The 19,120-nt window shown below is 43.7% G+C and overlaps 3 protein-coding genes across 3 annotated transcripts; 2 read left to right on the forward strand and 1 right to left on the reverse strand.

Annotated features, from left to right (window-relative positions):
• Window positions 1-1,242: 1,242 nt before the first annotated feature.
• Window positions 1,243-4,201, forward strand: LOC133956142 (tubulin alpha chain-like). The gene is made up of 4 exons (XM_062391006.1): window positions 1,243-1,379; window positions 2,501-2,723; window positions 2,813-2,961; window positions 3,055-4,201. Exons 1-4 carry the CDS (start codon window positions 1,377-1,379, stop codon window positions 4,033-4,035), a joined length of 1,356 nt encoding a protein of 451 aa, XP_062246990.1. The 5' UTR covers window positions 1,243-1,376; the 3' UTR covers window positions 4,036-4,201.
• An 810-nt stretch (window positions 4,202-5,011) lies between these two features.
• Window positions 5,012-11,310, reverse strand: pmelb (premelanosome protein b). Its single transcript, XM_062390985.1, has 12 exons — window positions 11,253-11,310; window positions 9,902-9,997; window positions 9,505-9,651; window positions 8,611-8,739; window positions 8,184-8,345; window positions 7,705-8,037; window positions 6,613-6,843; window positions 6,011-6,142; window positions 5,817-5,919; window positions 5,510-5,715; window positions 5,341-5,431; window positions 5,012-5,190 (listed from the first exon to the last, which is right to left on the reverse strand). Exons 1-12 carry the CDS (start codon window positions 11,308-11,310, stop codon window positions 5,028-5,030), a joined length of 1,851 nt encoding a protein of 616 aa, XP_062246969.1. The 3' UTR covers window positions 5,012-5,027.
• Window positions 11,311-14,125: 2,815 nt separating this feature from the next.
• Window positions 14,126-18,856, forward strand: sarnp (SAP domain containing ribonucleoprotein). Its single transcript, XM_062391037.1, has 11 exons — window positions 14,126-14,259; window positions 15,406-15,505; window positions 15,652-15,695; window positions 15,791-15,861; window positions 16,020-16,071; window positions 16,847-16,920; window positions 17,090-17,127; window positions 17,219-17,244; window positions 17,335-17,403; window positions 17,680-17,766; window positions 17,880-18,856. The coding sequence occupies exons 1-11, from the start codon at window positions 14,227-14,229 to the stop codon at window positions 17,919-17,921; spliced, it is 636 nt and encodes a 211-aa protein (XP_062247021.1). The 5' UTR covers window positions 14,126-14,226; the 3' UTR covers window positions 17,922-18,856.
• The last annotated feature ends 264 nt before the right edge of the window (window positions 18,857-19,120 follow it).

Here is a 19,120-nt window from a genome sequence, read left to right on the forward strand (position 1 = left end):
AGTAAAGGATCTAAGGAGGCACAGCCCATCCCCAGCACACACACACACACACACACATGCAGGCAGGCAGTCACGTGATCGGCCCACTGAATGACATCATTGCAGTGAATCTGGGACAAAGAGGGAGGAGAGGAGGAGAGCTGGCATGCCGGGCGGAGACCATGGCAGGCCTCAGCAACATGGCCGCCTGGCTGCTCCAGTGAGATGGAAGCATCTTGTGTAACAGAAGCATTCAGCCATCTTGCATCATTTGTTACGTGTCGGCCGCACCGAGCACTTGCAGACGAGACACAGTTTTTTATTTATTTTTAAACAGAATTTGCTCATATACTCAGAACACGAACACGGATTAGTTCTACTGATCTGCAGGTTTACATTTCTGGAGAAATAGGTCATCTGTGCTCATTCCTCCGCAAGCGAAATAAATTAGCTGTGTTTGACTGAGACCTTAACTCACTGAGCATGACCTCAGACAGAAAATTACATCACACGATGACAAAAATTACAATTTACAACGACTAAATCCAGATAAAAATATAATCTATATACAATAAAATATATACACTTTGCAAGAAAATTAAAAATGAACAAGACATGGGGGTTGTTATGTAATTATCAAATGTAATAAAGTACAGGAGAAAAAAGAGTGTTTCAAGTCAAACATGTGTTTATAAGTTATACAAGTGGTCTTAGTCATAGTGGAGCACTGTGAGAGGTGCTGTCAGGTGGCGTTAAAACATCTTTATTCAATGAGCATGACCTCATCTTTCTACCTTCAAAATATCATTATGAAAAATGACTTTATATCAAGACTGAAATCTAAAAAGAAAAACACCAATTACCAACAGATCTTTAATGTTCTAAATATAACCCATAACATTTCTGCCAGTGCAATAAAATGGCTCTTATGTTACGTGTTTTAGTATAAAGTATATATATTCTGTTTGCACAGTACATATACTGCCTTTGTGTATATATTTTCATATTTCTCTGAGTTTATATTGCATGTTTACTTCTACTGATGTCTCTACAGCTGTCACACAGCAGATGTCCCCACTGTGGGACTAATAAAGGATTATTCCATCTCATCTCATCTCGAATCTTGAATCTTGAATAGTGAAGTTAATTTTTTCTGAGCAGATTTTTCCCAATGATAACAACAAGAATCTATTCTTCCCAGTGAGCACTGAACAGTGGTACTGTCCGCCCCCCCCCCCCCCCCCTCAATACACAGGAGCAGATCCCGTGTATAAATCTGGAAGCGCCGCCCTCGCGTTCAGCAGTTGTTGCATCGACCCCGTTGGGTACAACACGCAACGCAAACCCACCGTTTGTAAAAGTCCTCTTTCTCCACCTCTCCTCTTCCTCCTGGAAACATGGTGAGTCTCAGCTTTTATTCTCCGACTCTGTGTGTGAGGCAGAAAAGAGAAGGAGGCGAAGCTGCTGCAGAGTCTCGTTGCTGGACGTCGGCAGATAATCATCACACAGCCTCTTTGCCTTTACAGCCACAGTAACGTGATGTGAAGGTGCGTTGAGTGTGTTTCTATTCAGGGAGAAAGGTAGAAACAATGATGTGGCTGCACATTAGCGCTGCAGGGACATGGTGTGACTGTCATTGTGCAGAGAGGAGAACAATGCACTGAGCTCTGCAGCTCCACTCAGGACAAATCTGACCTGTCCTTCATATGTGGTTCCAGTGTTCGTCTTTTGATTCCGAAATTTGTCAAATTTAATGTGTTAATTAAATAAAAATATCAATTAATAAAAGCCCTCCCCTGTCTCAAGGCGTGTGGGGTGAGGAGGGGGGGGGGCAGACTGGGTGGGGATGGGTGAGACATGGTGCTGCAGCTGTCATTTTTAATTCATAGGACATAGCAGTGGCTTTATTGTTCATCTCAATTCATCTCGTTCTCATCCATGATTATGAAAATCAAAACATGATCGCAAAGCTTCTGTTTTTAAACATGACAGGAGGAATCCGAAATAAACAAAACACATTTTCATTGTTTTCAATCCGAGTGGATCATTCAATCAGGACAATAATCAGATTTAAACAGAGAACCAAACTCTCATGGATCAGATTGATGATTTATTCCTGATCGTGCACATCCTCTCTGCACTGGAGCAAGTGGAATATTACCGGCTGGTGACGTGCACGCGCCCGCCAGCGCTCGTGCGTGCATATGAATTTGAATTCGTGCCTATGTTTGCTAAAGAGGAGCTCGGGTGGCACGAGAGGGGGGGAAATGACAGGAGGACAAAAACGAGTAGAGGAGAGAGGAGGAGAGGAGAGGAGTCAGCCTCTGTCCCCAGATGACTGTGGTGCAGGGAGGTGCCTCCTGGTGCACCTCCTGTCGATCTCACATAGGGGGCGCCACTGAGTATTTCTAGATGCTTCTATGTTGCAGTAATTGTAGATAACATGAAATCACCAACAGTGTTATTTAAATGAATTGAAGTGAACACAGTTGAGATATGTTCTTGTTTTCTCCTTCCACAGCGTGAGTGCATCTCTATCCACGTTGGTCAGGCCGGAGTCCAGATCGGTAACGCCTGCTGGGAGCTGTACTGCCTGGAACATGGGATCCAGCCGGACGGACAGATGCCCAGCGATAAGACTCTGGGAGGAGGAGACGACTCCTTCAACACCTTCTTCAGTGAGACCGGAGCAGGAAAGCACGTCCCCAGAGCCGTCTTCGTGGACCTGGAGCCCACTGTCATCGGTAAGCTGTCATGAAATGTAGAGACCACGGTTACTCTGATTTATTAAATCAAACTGTTGAGTCATTTCTGACTGACTCTGTCTCTTCAGATGAAGTTCGCTCTGGAACCTACCGCCAGCTGTTCCACCCTGAGCAGCTGATCACTGGGAAGGAAGATGCTGCCAACAACTACGCCCGTGGACACTACACCATCGGCAAAGAGATCATTGACATTGTGCTGGACAGGATCCGCAAACTGGTGAGTAACTGTGCATCAGGTATTAGGTCTTAATGACAGAAAACATCAAACTAAATCATAATATTGTGTCTCATATCCTCTCTGTCTCTCCAGGCCGACCAGTGCACTGGTCTTCAGGGCTTCCTGGTCTTCCACAGCTTCGGCGGTGGCACCGGCTCTGGCTTCACCTCCCTGCTGATGGAGCGTCTGTCTGTAGACTACGGCAAGAAGTCCAAGCTGGAGTTCTCCATCTACCCCGCCCCCCAGGTGTCCACCGCTGTGGTGGAGCCCTACAACTCCATCCTGACCACCCACACCACCCTGGAGCACTCTGACTGTGCCTTCATGGTAGATAACGAGGCCATCTATGATATCTGCCGCAGGAACCTGGACATCGACCGTCCCTCCTACACCAACCTGAACAGGCTGATCAGTCAGATTGTGTCCTCCATCACTGCTTCCCTCCGTTTCGATGGTGCCCTCAACGTGGACCTGACCGAGTTCCAGACCAACTTGGTGCCATATCCCCGTATCCACTTCCCTCTGGCCACCTACGCCCCCGTCATCTCTGCAGAGAAGGCCTACCACGAGCAGCTCTCCGTGTCTGAGATCACAAACGCCTGCTTCGAGCCGGCCAATCAGATGGTGAAATGTGACCCTCGCCACGGTAAGTACATGGCCTGCTGCCTCCTGTTCCGTGGAGATGTGGTGCCCAAAGATGTGAATGCCGCCATCGCCACCATCAAGACCAAACGCTCCATCCAGTTTGTGGACTGGTGTCCCACTGGATTCAAGGTCGGCATCAACTACCAGCCGCCCACTGTGGTTCCTGGTGGAGACCTGGCCAAGGTCCAGAGGGCCGTGTGCATGCTGAGCAACACCACCGCCATCGCTGAGGCCTGGGCTCGGCTCGACCACAAGTTTGACCTGATGTACGCCAAGAGGGCCTTCGTGCACTGGTATGTGGGTGAGGGTATGGAGGAGGGGGAGTTCTCCGAGGCCAGGGAGGACATGGCCGCTCTGGAGAAGGATTACGAGGAGGTCGGAGTCGACTCCATCGAGGGAGAGGGAGAGGAGGAAGGAGAAGAATATTAAAAGGGACACGCAGGCATTAGTTCAACAGAAAATAAATTGATTGCAATGTGTTCCTGGAATCCTTCCAATCAGAAATGTTTGATCAATTACCAGTTTTGGCTGCTCAGTTTCAAAGTCTTGAAAATGTCAAATTTGGCTCTCGACAAAATAAAGTTCCTGTCACATGTGAAGTTGTTTTGCTTTTGTTCATTCAAACTAAATAAACTGTGTGTTTGAACAAATCATAATGAAATAACAGTCATTTAAAATGTTGAAAATCATTTTCGATCCTCAGACATTTAACAGATGATAACAGGAGTGGCTGAGGGGGTAGAGCGGTCGTCCTCCAGCCAGAAGGTCGGCGGTTCGATCCCAGTCTTCCCTCTTTATAAATGTGGGTGTGTCCTGGTCATCAAGGCTAGAAAAGCACTATATAAATAAAGACCATTTATACGTTAAAACCAGTCGGATGCTTTTCTATTTAATTTGAAGTCAAACTGTGTCTATGTAGAAAACATCTATGATATCTTCATATAGAACACACACGTTTTTAATAAAAACAACACTAAAGCTCCATCATTTTAGATTTGTGGTTCAGTAGCAAAAACCCAACTTTATTATTTTTCTTGAGTCATGAGGGGTCGGGGGGGGGTACAGCTCTGCACATGAGGGATCCCTGTCCCAGTCCAGCCTCCCACTGTTTTAAATGTTCAGCCACTTTTACACAGTGAGAAATGAGACATGAACAAAACATGATTTGAACAAAGAACTCAGTTTGGTCCAAATCGACGCAGACACTTTTATTACCAAAGATCACAGCAGGTCTTAAGTACAACTCCAGTTCATTTATGATTCGAAGCTAAATGTTACACACTCGTGAAGTTTTATCATTTTAGAAAACATGTTTTTAAAAAAAGTATAAAAAAAAAGGCATTCCAGTTATCTGTACGCTGTGAATCAGCTGCTGCTTGGTGTGGCTGTGTGGTTTGGGGGGGGGGGGGGCTGGTGCTGGTTCACACCGGTCTGTCCTGCAGCAGGGGGCAGTTGTCCGCGGCTCCTCGTCTGTTCAGGAGGTTCCAGAAGATGGAGGCTCCGGAGCCTCTCTGAGTGGCGTCGAGCTGCCGGCCTCCAGACGTGAGCGAGTCTTCCTTCAGAGGTCGGTAGGACTTGAAGCGCCTGGTGAAGGAGAAGCTCAAATATCTTTATACTGGTAAACCTGCTGATTTACTCCCTTCCCATTGGCAGAGGAGGAGTTTGCTTCATGACAGGCCACGACAGCTTAATGAGCAGAAGAGTGATATCCACAAAAAACATCAGGTAACTCACTTGTAGGAATATGCCACTATTCCTGCTGCCAGAACCAGCACCAGCACACCCAGCAACATGGCAACTGCACCAGAGGAGGACACAGTGGGACCTGAAACACAAAGATCCCAGTCAGTGTGAAGGCCAACACTCAACCTGTGGGCCGCTGGGAGCTGGTCCTGCTGCTCACCCATCTCCACGTTGAACCTGGCGCTGGTGACGGCTAAGCTGACGTCGTTGGCCATGGACACGTTGATGCAGTAGACACCGGAGTCGTTGAAGAAGTGCCGCAGCACCAGCTGACACTCCTTCGAAGGCTCCACCGTGTTGCACTCCGAGTGGATTGGCTTCAGGCACTCGGCATCCAGGATCACACTGCACACCTCTTTAGGGAAGCTATGGGGGGTGGGGGGGGGGGGGGTGGGGCGGGGGGTAGACAAGTGAGTCCAACAGGAAATGGAATGTTTCTTGAAGACGTACAGAGAGGGAGCGCTCACCTTCCCTGGCAGGTGACGGTGATGTCCAACACCTTCTTCTCCACTTCCGGTGTTCCCATCACAGCATTGCTCATTTGTGTTATCTCTACCTTTCCGATGCCCTCTGGACACAAAGAGACACAAGGGTCACAGGGCTGAGGACGGACACTTGTTTGATTTGACTCGCTGATGGACGCTGGTGAGCGGTGACTCACCGAACACCTCGATGCCGGTGCAGAAGGAGCCGTAGCGATAGATCACACAGTCGTCCTCAGAGGGTTTATCAGCAGCTTGTCTCTTAGCCACCACCACCGCTGCAGCTCGGCCTGTCGGGGTTCGTTTTGCACCTGAAGAGGATGATCGGCAAAAAGCATATTTATTATATTTATTACCTCCAACGAGATTCATCTGCGATTGTTCGTTAGTAGAACTACAGGAGAACAACAGGAGGAGACGGTGGAAGGATGTGATGTGAGTCAGGGGAGATCACATTAAATTCTATATACAGTTACATGTCAGATATATCATCACCCAAGTTATTATATTTAATAACAACAATATTTACTTTCTGCTTCTCAGTCCCTTAGCACATTGAAAAGAGATCATGGTGCTAACATGTAAATCAGAAACCAAATGATAACTCCTCGTGAGCTCAGTCTGTTTGTGCCTCATAGTAAAATGTCTCTTTAAAGATTTGCATCATATTTGCGTCTCAGAGAACTGTATGAGCTGGTGTGAGCTCAGTGTTTCTCCAGGAGGACACGATGCTGTGATGTGTTGTTGTTGTGAAGACACACACAGACCCAGAGAAGCTCACCTGCTGCGAGGCCACGCCGCCCGTGGGAGTCAGCCGGCGCCTGGCGGTTGGTGGGGGAGGGGGTCTTTGTCACTGCAGGTGCTTCCTGTGCCGGCTGAGTGACGGAGGCAGTGGAGGCCTCATCCTCGATGTTGTCCTCCTCTGTGTCTGAAGGCCCAATGTTGACACGCAGGCCAGTGGCCTTGGTGGAAACCAGTAGAGGGAGAGCAGATGCCAGTGCAGGAGCTCTCACTGCCCGCATACAGGAGGTTGAGTTAGGTCCATGCTTTTATTATTAATATTATTAAAGGGGACATATTATGCCCATTTTACCACAGTTGATATGGTTCCTTTGGGTCCTAATGAAATGTCTGTGACATGTTTTGTTAAAAATACCACAAGGATCATTTAAAACAGCACCTTGTCTCAAACAGCCCTCCTCAGATTGACCTGTTTTGAGTGCCCCGCCTCCCTCACCCCCGGTCAGCCTGTCTGCGAGAGCCCCAGCTCCCGTGCAGCCCCGCAGTGGGAGCAGTGGGAGCAGTGGGAGCTTGAGCTGGCGCAGCAGCAGCATCCTTCCACACTGTTGAGTCAAAGTTTAGAGGTGTCCCGGGGGTCCCGGGGGTCCCTTGTTTATGCGGCCACTTTAATGACTGACGGGTAGCAGCAGCGAGCTAACGCCTGCCGGGCTCGAGCGGCCTGGTTAGCTCGCGAGCTAAAGCTAGCCGGGCTCCCCTAGCCAGGGGGAGCTTGTGGAGCCCGGCTAGCGTTAGCTCGGTCGTCCAAGGCCATGTAGCGAGGCTGCCTTCATGGGCATGGTGTGACTATGACGTTTATTTCGGTCGTAATCCCATTCGACGCACTCTAGCGTATCGTTTCTGACATAGAGGAACCACAACAAATCGCAGGAGTTGTTTTTTTCCAGAGTTTTTGGGATGGTAGACAGGCTAGATACCCAAATTAATGTGTAGAAGCACTACAAAAGTGGAATTTTCATAATATGTCCCCTTTAAAGATTTGAGCTTGTGACAATTTGTGAAATATACGTTTTCGAAGAGCCAAGAAAAGGGATGAGCTTTTAAAATGGGCTGTTTGTGAATATCTGCACCTCACCTGTGGAACCCAGTTCAGGCTGTGGACCAGGGGCCGTGGTCGGGGTATCAACTGGCGGATCACAGGCCTTGTCCGGGATGACAGCCTGGATCACCACCTGAGGCTTGAAGGGGCCGGAGCGGATGTAGGTGTGGGTGACGGAGAGCTCCCTGGAGATGAGGGCTCCACTCTCATCCCCGAAGTCCCAGTTGAAGGTGATGTCTGCGTCCCTGAGGTACTGGCTGGGGTCGTGGAGGGTGATGGTGAAGGCGATCGCCCGGTTCAGGATGAAGCGCAGGTCCCCGGCCACGGCATCGTTGACTTGGTCCAGGGAGACGGTGAAAGGGATTTGATCTGGAACAATGGATGGGCATAGTTGGACATTATATCTAAGGTTCTAAGGCTTGCACGGGTGGAGGAGGGAATGAAACGATCCTTTCATTTTAGAGGAGAATCCTGGGGATTGTCATGTCTGTTATCAACAAGTGAAACCAACTGACCAGTGATGGAGAACTGGGTGGAGGCGTATCCCAGAGGAATGAACCTCTCTTTGCTGCGGTAGTGGTAGATCACAATGTCCATGGTGTAGGAGCCCAGTGGGATGTCGTCTGTGGCGATGGTCAGAGAGGAGGAGGGGCCGTCTGCCACCTGCCAGTACTGACCTGTCCAATGAGCATCCAGAGACACACCTGAGACTCACTCCACCTCATCACTACAGGCTTCTATGAATTATCTAAATGAGTCAATGTGTCAGGTGAGAATCCAAAGCTTTACACTTTTGTCTTTAAATATAAGTGGTTTCCAAGTAAGATGGTCTTCTATTATAATCTGCTCATGTGATGTGAAGCTCATGTGGAATCCGTCCAAAGGTCAAACCCTCTCTGATCCTCAGAAGAGACGTTGAGACGAGAGGACAGCTCCACTCACCCCAGGTCTTCCACACGAAGACATAGTCCGGCTTCTTGTCCTTCTTCACTGGCGTCCCATCAGGGAAAACCGCCTCCCAGTCCGTGCCCTGTGTTGGGTACACTGGCTCCGACTCGTGGTGTTTGGTTCCTGAGGCAGCGTTAGAGACGAGGACAAATATGGATTTAAATGAGAGTTTACAGCATAGATATTTATATAATTTGAATACTATAAGTTGAAGCATTAATTCATTTTATAAAATCAAGGTGTTTGTTTGCCATGGTATTATTCTTATGTACACATTTTACATTATGCTGCCATCAAACACATCTCAGAACTTTATTATTATATCATAACGTTAATTTTGTGTCTGTGATTTCACTGATTTTGTATTTTTGTATTTTCTTATTTTTACATTTATGCCTACAAATATATTTATGTCCTTTTGCTACTGCCACCAAATACAAATCATATATTAGTAAATCCAGAAGTTTATATTTTATTAAAAACCTCAACTCTCAACCTCTTGGTGGCGCTACAGCACAAGTCAACAGATCACCAGAGTCACTCAGATTCATTCTCTAGGAACCTGGATGTCTTGTAGATGATGAGATGTTTGATTGTGTAGGTGAAAGGTTTGACCTGCTGGTGGCGCTATAGAGGTAAAGTGAGGGGCTCACCAGAGTCATGAGGGTTCGTCCTCTGGGAACCATGAGCACGTGTTAGACCCAATAGACATTGCAACAGATCCAATGTTTATTGAGACATTTCAGTCAAAACCACAGATATGAACCTCAGAGGAAGGTCAGGTGATCACCAGAATCAAAAAGGTTCATCCTCTGAGGACTAGGAACATCTGTGACAGGTGAACCTGAGCTCACTCCGCGCCTGTATTGTGTGTGCACGTTGTGTTACCGTTGATTGTGCAGTCTTCGGCCCACACAACATCTCCGTCGGGCTGCACCCTCTGGTTGTGAGGGAACTCCAGGTCGATGCTGAAGGTCACTTTGGCTCCGGTCAGAGTCGGTGAGTCGTTGGCGACATTGAAGCTCACTCTTCCTCCTGCAGGAGCCGACAGGTAAACAGAGAACTCACCGGACTGTGAACCCTCACGTTAACAAAAACTGTTTCGGTTTTGTTCACAAATGATTTAAAGTAACAGGGCTTCCTGGTGGTCAGGAGGTGTAACAACATCATCTCCAAAACCACTACTACCTCATAGAGGAGCCAAGAAAACTTTAAATAACAAGTATAACAAATAACGTACAAAGTGAAATAAGAACATTTTTAATTATAATTTCAACATACATACCTTTCCAGGAGTCTCTGTATCGTGGGTCTGCATCTTTCCAGATCGGGTACATCTTCGTGTTCCATGAAGGATAACGAGAGAAACGGTTTTTGGGCTCTAAAATATCAAAATGACAAATATTGTGTTGAAAACAGAAAACACACACAGCTCAAAACATTTCTTTAACACAGTATATCAGTTAAAAAAGGTCCTAACTTACCTTTATAACTTATTACAGTATAAAAACGATTCCACTAAAATGTATTTATCAGCAACAAGAGTTTTTATTTTTCTTCTGCTGTAAAAGACAATATTTGATATTTATTATAACACATGAATTCTGTTGGTTTAACAGCTTCAACAAATTCCATAACTGGAACATGTGGAACCGTTACACAATTATATTTTCTTATCATATTAACTTCTTATGTCAGTAATCTGATGAAAGGTAAAGGTGAGTGTCAGCGTCCAAATGAGGGATTTTTATTACCAATAATAATCTTAAATCCCCACAATCCCCCTCATGTGATGCTCAGCTGAGTGTGCGTGTGTTTGTGTGTGTGTGTGTGTGTGTGTGTGTGCATGTGTGCGTCTTTTATCACAGATTAACATTATCAAAGGCCTGAATTTGGATTAAACCTCGTAACAGTTGCAGATCACATGTGTTGGCAGATCACAAAGCTATTTGCTAAAGCAGATTTTGAACGTGATTATCGATTATGGATTCTGAAATATTACAGAGACAAAATGAACATATTTCCTGAAATGTAAATTTGGTTTTAATCTCACATTCCCCATAATATTAAAATGCAGCTGGTGGATTTATTGCATTATCGCATTGAACATGTGAGTTTAGTTTTTCAGCCGGATTTCCAGAGAGATAATCACCTTTAAGTTCAAAATAAAAGGATTAAGACAAAAAGCTGCACGTTGGTTATCATGCATGGTTGAGTAGAAAGGTCATGGGAAACCAAACTGGTCTTAAACTGGACACAGACATTATGAACCTGAACACATCTCTTTCTCTTTGTATTGATCGGTACATTTATTCCTTTGCGTCAGGTTCAATTAGTGTTAAATTACATCCAACAATATAGTATATTATAATAAAACATTCCCAGGAACATTATGAGTGCTTTTAATTTGTAGACTTTATCTGCATCTCCTTAATGGTAAGAAATTACTTTTATATTGCAGAATTGCAACTTGAACTTAATTAAATAATTGTGAATATTTCCTCTACCTCTGCTAAAATGTTGGATTTATTAATCTCCTTCCATTTTAAAGTTTGTTAGACTTTCAAACACGTTCTCTTTAACGACAGCGTCTGGATTATTCTCATCACCTGACTTTCTGTGGAGTCTCTACTTACTGGCCTCGGTGTGTGAAGCTGCCGCCAGCAGCAGCAACAGTCCGGTGAGCGTCCACATCCTCAGGCGCCTGTGAAAAGTCCTGTCGGTGAGCTGAGGGCGGCAGGAGACGTGTCTTTATAAACTCTCTGGGGTTCGACCTCACATAGTGCAGCAGCAGGGGAGGTGCCCTGCAGCCCCTCGCCCCCCCCCCCCCCCCCGGAACTCAGATTTAGGGGAACCTGCACAGATGATGTATTTACAGTAAAAGCACGTCTTGGAGATTACAGTTGTTCATACATTAGAGAAAGCTCCAAACTTAATCACACTCCAACACATTCCTCATGGACTTTAGCATGAAGCAGATCACTGTAGGAGTGTGTTGGCCCTGATCCAAATAACTACATTTAAATCGACATCCTACACGGGTCAAGGTGTAATCTCACGTATTAAGTACAGGTTCAGTACAGATTTACTGCAATGACCAGTATCTACAACACTGTACAGGTTCTGTATGAACATGTGAATTTAGTTTTTCAGTCCCATATGAAAACAGAAATCTCCTTTAAAATTAAAATTAAAAAGTTTCAGACAAAAAGCTGCACCTGGATTTACAAATATCAAATTATGTTGTTTAGATTCATCGATAATTCATCACAGTGAATAAATTAGTGAACATTCTTCCTCATATGACTGATATATTATTATATAGTTTATCATTGGATCTTTAATAATTTGACAAGATTATATAGATATACAATATAAGAAAATGTGTAAATATGTAATACTAATATGCAGAATTTACCCACAACAGGTACGTTCACTAGATTTAACTTCATCAAGTACTTTTTTTTTTGCATGTTTGAGTATTGTTAAATTGTGCTATTGATATTTTTTACATCATTATATAAAAGATGAGTTTTTATCTGCATTTGAGTCCACATATAACATAATATTTAGTTTCTTCTGGTGCAACAGATGGAAATGTCTTAATTTAGGGGAAATACATGATTTAAAGCTCCTGCAACACAAAAGTATCACATTTGAATCCTTCATTCACCGGGCGTCTACATGAGAGGTCACCTGATTCTCCGCTCAAGTCACCTGACCCGTTTTAGGCTGCGTCTCTAATTTTTCCCAATTATTTGTGGATTTACTCTGAAGTTTGCGTTGCTGCTGCTCATTCTCCGGTGTCAAATCCAGACAGAAATATATTATCTGCAAATACAGCGAGCTTAAGTGTGGAAGTATTTGAAATATCAACATGTAACAGGCCGTTGTTGGTTTCTGTGTCATTTCAACAAACGGTCCCACAGAGACTCTGAGCTCGGGAGGGAAAGACCTGGAGGAATGCAACGTTAATGAGGATTATTGAAGCACTTGTGACTCCCTAAATTCATCCGGCTTTGTCCCTCCACCCACACAGTCACTTTGTGGAAAGTTTAAATTTTTTGTCTCCATATCATATGCCAAACTGTGACACTGTTTAAACCTCTTTTTACAACAATGTCAGCATTCACAGGGGAAATCCTGCTCAGGCCTGTTTCATCAGCGTTGGACCGTGAACCTGCTCACTCGCCTCGAGCCTCATCTCCAACATGTACTGTATGACCTCACACGCTGTGCTCACATGTGAAACTAGTAAGTTAAATCTAGAGGCACCAAAGTTCACACAATTATAGATATCAGTCTTCTATAAGTCCTTATTTTCATCAGGATCCGAGTCTAAAATACTTTCTCTGATTTTTCCGTCGATTTTTTAATCATTTGGTGTTTTGTTTTTTTAATGTTTTTGCATCTGTAACATTTTATTTATGTATTTCTGTATCAGTGATCTATTGCTGTGTGATCTTCAAATTGCTTTCAATTGTTTCCTATTGTTTCTCTTCGATTTTCCATTTTTTACTTGTAAAGAACCTTGTAACTTTGTTTTGAACAGTGCCTGACAAATAAACTTTATTGTTATTATTACTAGTATTAGTATTAGTAGTATAAGTATTAGTATTAGTATGAGTAGTTTTGTCAAAATAGTCTATTAAGCCAAGGAATATAAATAAAAACAGACCAAGAAAATCCCAATGAGTAGAAGTTGGCTCTGGGACTTTCTCAATCAGTTCCCTTATCTCAAACATTAAAATGGACTTTCATCATAACGGAGGAGATGGGGATTGAACTGCCGACCATATGTTTAGTTGACGACCTGATCGACCCCTTAACCACAGTCACCCTCTGCAAAGATATTATTATTATTACTAAGTAGAAAATATAGGTCAAAATGTGTATTATGATCCATCAAAGAGTTCCCATGGAAATAAGTTGACCTCTGTGACCTCTGCTCACCTCATGACCTCGTGTCCCACAGCCGACCTGCTAATGAGCCTCTGGATCATCCAGGTCTTTTTCATGTTCGAGGGTCTGGATCATTCAGGCTGAACAGAAGATGGAAACACCTTCAAGGCTCTGAAGCCTCAGGGAGGCCTCGTCCTGTGGTTCCTCTTCACTTCCTACTGGAGAGGAAGTTACTCCCACAAACGGGAATCACATGACATCAAGACTTTATTTGTACATTTAAAGGCAAGTTTGGCAATAGATAGAAATAAGAATAGATAGATGGATGGATGGATGGATGGATGGATATATAGATAGATAGATAGACGGATGGATGGATGGATGGATGGATGGATGGATATATAGATAGATGGATGGATGGATGGATGGATGGACAGCACATTGAATCTACTTCTGAGTATGAGATGTGCTTTATAGATAAAACTGAAATGTATCTATGATCAGTATCCGCCGACATGTTGTAACGCAGATGTTTTAAATAAGTTTGAGGTCGCAACAGAAAATGTTTACCAGAGTTTCTGGGTCACCTCAGTGGGGGGCCTGCAGTGTTTCCTTCTGACCTGCGGGCGGCGCTGTGGGCCGCGGCCGGCGCTCACAAGGCGCGCGGCTGCTCTTTGATTGGAGGAAGTGACACCACAACAAAGAAAGATGGCCGAAGTGAGCGAGCTGCAGAAGCTGAAGGTTCGTACCGACTCGAATTTGCGTTAAATCCCGTCCAGCGGGCGCGTGTGACCGCGTGGAACGCGTCGTGGACGTTGTTCGCGGTTTAGCGCGAGGGCGAAGTTGCGGCTGAACGTCACGTGAGGCGCGTGAGACGTGTGGACGCGTAGCAGCCGGCGGATGTTCACGCTGTTCATTCAGCCGCGGAGCTAACAGCTAACAGGGTTAAAAAAGGACTTAGCGCCCAGGAAGCGGGTGTTCACGAGGACAAACACATCCTGTGGGGATTCAGTCCAACTTTATTTGTATTTCCTGTTTGTTACAAGGCTTTACCGCCACTTTCAATTTCAATGCAGCGCTGCCGGTGATTCTTTGACCTCATTTGAAGAAAAAACTTTGTTGATCAGACACACGTGCTGCAGCAGCTCGAGAGGAAAATACTTTATCTGTAGATGAGAGAAGCAACGAGGGGCCGGGGCCTGTCGGAAGGAGGAAGAGGGAAATAAAGAGGAGGAAGAGGAAATGAGGGTTTCATGACGCATTTAGCCTAAATAGACGTGAGGCGTGTTATTGAGCTTCATCTTGGGGTTTTGAACTCGCAACCTCAGAATCTAAAGACCAGTGGCTGTGATGAGTAACCTGGTGACTTCACCTCACTCAGGATGTAACTTCACACTCTGACCAATCACAGTCTGCAAGGATGCTGACCTCCCTACTGTAAAAAAATATATTTATTATATTACAATTACATCTATATTTAATCCAAACAGTGACGAGGTGCCTGTGATTTATGGTTAGAAAAGAGAAACTGGTGCTGTCCCATTGACTGCAGTAGGCGACATGATCAAAACCTTTTTATTTAACAGCTCGTGATAATTCTGTCGTTGATTTCCATGAACATTAAGAATATATGAGGCAAGAGTTTCTAGTATTTGTTAACAGTAAAATAGTTTGATAAGCAGTGTGCTAAATTTGAGATAAATCGAAGAGCTGACTGGATCGTTTGTGGAGAATATTTTAAGAAGATGTTGTTTAATCTGCAGGCTACACTACGAACAGTCTCAGGTCTCCTTGTACAGAAGAAACAGTTTTTAACAAAGTGTTGACAGGAAGGAGAACCTGCTCGTTTGATTGAAAGTGCTCTTCCTGGTTCTCTTGCTGCTGTAGCTGGCTGAGCTGAGGTTGGAGTGTGAGGCCCGAGGTCTGGACACCAAGGGAAATAAAGGGGAACTCATCGCTCGACTTCAAGCCTACCTGGAGGAACATGGTGAGGACCTTTCTCTGCTGCACTCTATTACTCATACGTGGTATAAGCATATTTTTTTGCCGTCCTTCATGTGATAACTCCACTGATCTCATCATCTGCTCCATCTTTCTCTTTGGAATCCCTTCATCTCATATTTCAAACAACAGAGGACGACGTAGACGTAGATGAGGTGCTGGCAGAGGACACAGAGGTAACAGGATTGTCTGTTTTAAGTTGTGGGCTATCTCCTCCCTCACAGACTGTTTTTGAGCCTTGTGGTTAAAGTTTCTTGTTTTATTTTTTTAGGAGTTCACTAAAGCTGAACCTGCCAACGATGTGAGCGTTGACAAGGACGCCGAATCTGTTGATTGCGAGACGTGAGTTTTATTTTACTTCTTAACAAACAAAGGCTTATTTGCACTTGGCAATTAGCCTCTTTTGTAGCCTATTATTAAGGTGCTGATCATTAAGTTAGTTTTTTTAATTGCCAAATTCATTCTTTGCTTATTTCACTTCTTTACATGATTTCTTTCAGACCTGCTGAAAAGAAGGTGGTGAAAATAGTTCCTCCAACAACCACCGGCGAAGTATGTATGACACTAATGTGATTGGATGTCATAGATTGTATATTTTTATATAAAGATTGTCACATGTTGAAAATTAGAGCAACACTGTGCAACTTTAAAACAGCAGCTTCAAAACGATGTTGATGGTTAACTGACTTGGAACAAGGAGAATGTTTCCTCTGTCATTACCACTCCTCACCCAGAACCTCTAATCCTGTTCTATGTCAGAAGTTTTTCGGCCACTCCTCTAATAAAAAATTAAGGAAATGTGGATTTGTTGATGACGTTTCTAACTCGGGGTGGATGTAAAGCTGCAAGAAAACAAATATATTAGGATGAAGAAGAGGAGCACGTATTAGATGTAGATAAAGACATCAACTTGGAAAGACAACAAGATACGAGAGCCTCCGGTGATAAGGGCCAAGGTCGATGTGCTGTAAACCAAAAAACAATTTCTGCTGCAAACTTCATACGTCATGTTCTGCCTCCTGCGGCTCAACCGAGACTCCACCCCTCCTCTGAATGTTCCAGTGGTTGTGAATGAGTCGGACCAGGACAGTTTCCATCTGCTTCTTCAGACGGGAAAGACAAACTTTGGACCCAATCTGGAGTTCAAGTTAAAAACTGCTGCTCAGCAAAAGTTTCACAGTGTTGCTTCAAATAGATCTCAAATTACTATCCAGTGTGAAACCGCAGATGTATTATAGATTCAAATAGTCAAGATCTGTCTAAGTAGTTGCAGTCATTCGTCAGCAGAACCAGTTCATATTTTAAAATGTTACCTTCTGTTGAGCAGAGGCTACAGAAGAGAGCTGAACGTTTCAAGATGCCTGCGACCGCTGAAAGCAAGAAGGCCATACGTGCTGCGAGGTAAGACTTCCACAACGCTCATGCTTCTTGCCCATCAAGATTCTGTGTCCAGTGTCGTTGTAACTGATAGAAACAATAACCAATTATCTGAATTCAAATCTCTGGTTATTATAGGCTTGGTCTTCACCCTATGTATGATGGTGGAATTTGTTCTGCTCCTTCTCTTCAGGTTCGGTTCGTCCACAGAGGAGTCCAGTCCCGCTCCAGGTCACTAAACTCACTCACTTCTGCATTGTTTAACTTTCAAATATCTGATCTGCTGTTTCTCACTCAATCCATTCGCCTTTCTCCCAAACAGGTGCCGTCGCCAACAGTAAAGCTCCTGTAAGTGTTGTGATAAAAGTATTTAGTCATTTATTTGTTGCTTCATTAAACGACACAACGTTAAGGCGATTGTTCTCGTGTCTCTCACAGGTGAGCGCTGACCAACTGAAGAAGAGAGCGGAAAGATTTGGAGGGAACGTTTCCTCCATCTCACAAAAGGTGAACATGAACTTGCATAGTTGATCTCACAGAGATTCATGGTGCAACTCCACTTTCAGATTTATAATTTTTCTACTTGCATGTATTTGTTGCTCCATATTTCCTAAAATAATCTGGTAATTGTCTGTAAATTAAAAAGATAAGTGAACTTGCATTTTGGCATTAATTAAAAGTTTCTTCTTAAAAACGTCCATGTTTCCATACATGGAAATTAAGGGACTGTTAATATAAAACGTCTGAAGTTGACATGGGACTGAAACCAACTTGTTTTTCTAGTTGGAAGAGGACGAGAAGCTGAAGAAGAGGAAGGAGAGGTTCGGGATCTCAGCCACTGCAGCTACAGCCGGCGGAGAAGAAGCTGAGGTAACTTCATCTTTCATTTAACTCGCTGAGATTTTTAGTACAAAGCACAGAGGGAATGAAAAATAAACTTATAATAAATAATGTAAATGTTTCTTCTCTTTGTTTTTCCACAGGCTAAGAAATTGAAGCGCGGTGAACGATTTGGGAAAGTGTAAATAATGTGTTAGAGTTGGCTTTTGTGAAGCATTTTCATGGCTGTACAACAGAGACTCCCGAAGACGACACATGTCACTAATAGGAATCCTGTGAATCAAAAGTGTAGTTAAATACAAAGGCTATTGGGTGAGTTAGATCATTTAAATGGTTTGGGAAACAAACAGAAAATGTTAACGAGCATCAAGTCAGTGGGATATTATGAATTGTTTTCTGTTTTTCACTTTCATTAATTAAGGAGCAACATATCTTGTCCTGGTGGTCAGTTATGTTCAATGTTCATGTTTTTCATGTTGGAGTCGTGGGTGTGAGTTCCTGTGTGATGTAGAAGTTGTTTTAAGTTTTTTTTTTTTTTTTCAAGCCATCTAACAACTATGACAAAAAAAATAGTGTATTCTCCAAATCTCAGGTAATCAGTTACTTTATGATCCAAATCTAAAATTCTCGTAGTTTCACGACACAAGCAGAAGATGTGAGGGGAAAGGAAACAGGATGTTTGTGAGATCAGTCCAGTTAAGACCAGCAGATCAGAAACTTAGGATGAGTTTACCAGTTCATCAAGAAAAGGAATAAAAACTAGCATCACTTGCTTTGTGCACATGCTTCTACCAACATGGCCTGGAACCACACGAGAAAAATTTAAACCATCAGCTGCAGAAACAGGATTTATTGAAATTTAACGCCTATGAAACCTAAAAAAAGAAAGTGAAGCTGAATAATTAAAAATTACGATATTTGCACATGTGTGTTTTTATCAGAGTTTAATTCAATTTAAATGATACAACTCGCTTGTTTGTATTCAATTGTACTTTTGGTTTGTCCATGAACTGATGATTTTCTTGCTTTTAATTTCTGGGGTTCCATTCATACACCGCTTCAGTTATCTGTCCATTTTCTAACATTTTTGTGATTTAAAATAAATTGTTTTTGATTTTTTTGGATATCTGCTTCGTCTGTTTCTCATTTTGACTCTGAATGTTTGTATTGTTGATAAATCTTCACGTATCATCTCAGGGTTTGTTCTCTCAGATATTGATTCTTTTGATTTCCACATCTGATAAACAATCTTTTAAGAGTCTATTATTTAACTTTGATCAATCACACACCTGCAATTATATCATTATCGAGTCACTGATGAAACATGGTCTCACTTTAGACACCTTAACCAACCAGTGGAGTTTACATGATGCACTACGACCTT

Source organism: Platichthys flesus, chromosome 7 (assembly GCF_949316205.1).
Source record: "Platichthys flesus chromosome 7, fPlaFle2.1, whole genome shotgun sequence".
NCBI classification, from domain to species: domain Eukaryota; kingdom Metazoa; phylum Chordata; class Actinopteri; order Pleuronectiformes; family Pleuronectidae; genus Platichthys; species Platichthys flesus.

What these genes read in the sequence shown, in the direction of transcription:
- LOC133956142 (XM_062391006.1), top strand. An exon ending in CCTGGAGCCCACTGTCATCG is followed by an intron (nt 2,724 to 2,812) that starts GTAAGCTGTCAT and finishes CTGTCTCTTCAG; the next exon opens with ATGAAGTTCGCTCTGGAACC. An exon ending in TGGACAGGATCCGCAAACTG is followed by an intron (nt 2,962 to 3,054) that starts GTGAGTAACTGT and finishes CTGTCTCTCCAG; the next exon opens with GCCGACCAGTGCACTGGTCT.
- pmelb (XM_062390985.1), bottom strand. Translation starts at nt 11,310, where the DNA reads ATGTGGACGCTCACCGGACTGTTGCTGCTGCTGGCGGCAGCTTCACAC. An exon ending in CACCCAGTTCTCCATCACTG is followed by an intron (nt 8,038 to 8,183) that starts GTCAGTTGGTTT and finishes CCATTGTTCCAG; the next exon opens with ATCAAATCCCTTTCACCGTC. An exon ending in GCCTGAACTGGGTTCCACAG is followed by an intron (nt 6,844 to 7,704) that starts GTGAGGTGCAGA and finishes GTATGCGGGCAG; the next exon opens with TGAGAGCTCCTGCACTGGCA.
- sarnp (XM_062391037.1), top strand. Translation starts at nt 14,227, where the DNA reads ATGGCCGAAGTGAGCGAGCTGCAGAAGCTGAAG. An exon ending in TGCTGGCAGAGGACACAGAG is followed by an intron (nt 15,696 to 15,790) that starts GTAACAGGATTG and finishes TTATTTTTTTAG; the next exon opens with GAGTTCACTAAAGCTGAACC. An exon ending in CTCCAACAACCACCGGCGAA is followed by an intron (nt 16,072 to 16,846) that starts GTATGTATGACA and finishes TCTGTTGAGCAG; the next exon opens with AGGCTACAGAAGAGAGCTGA.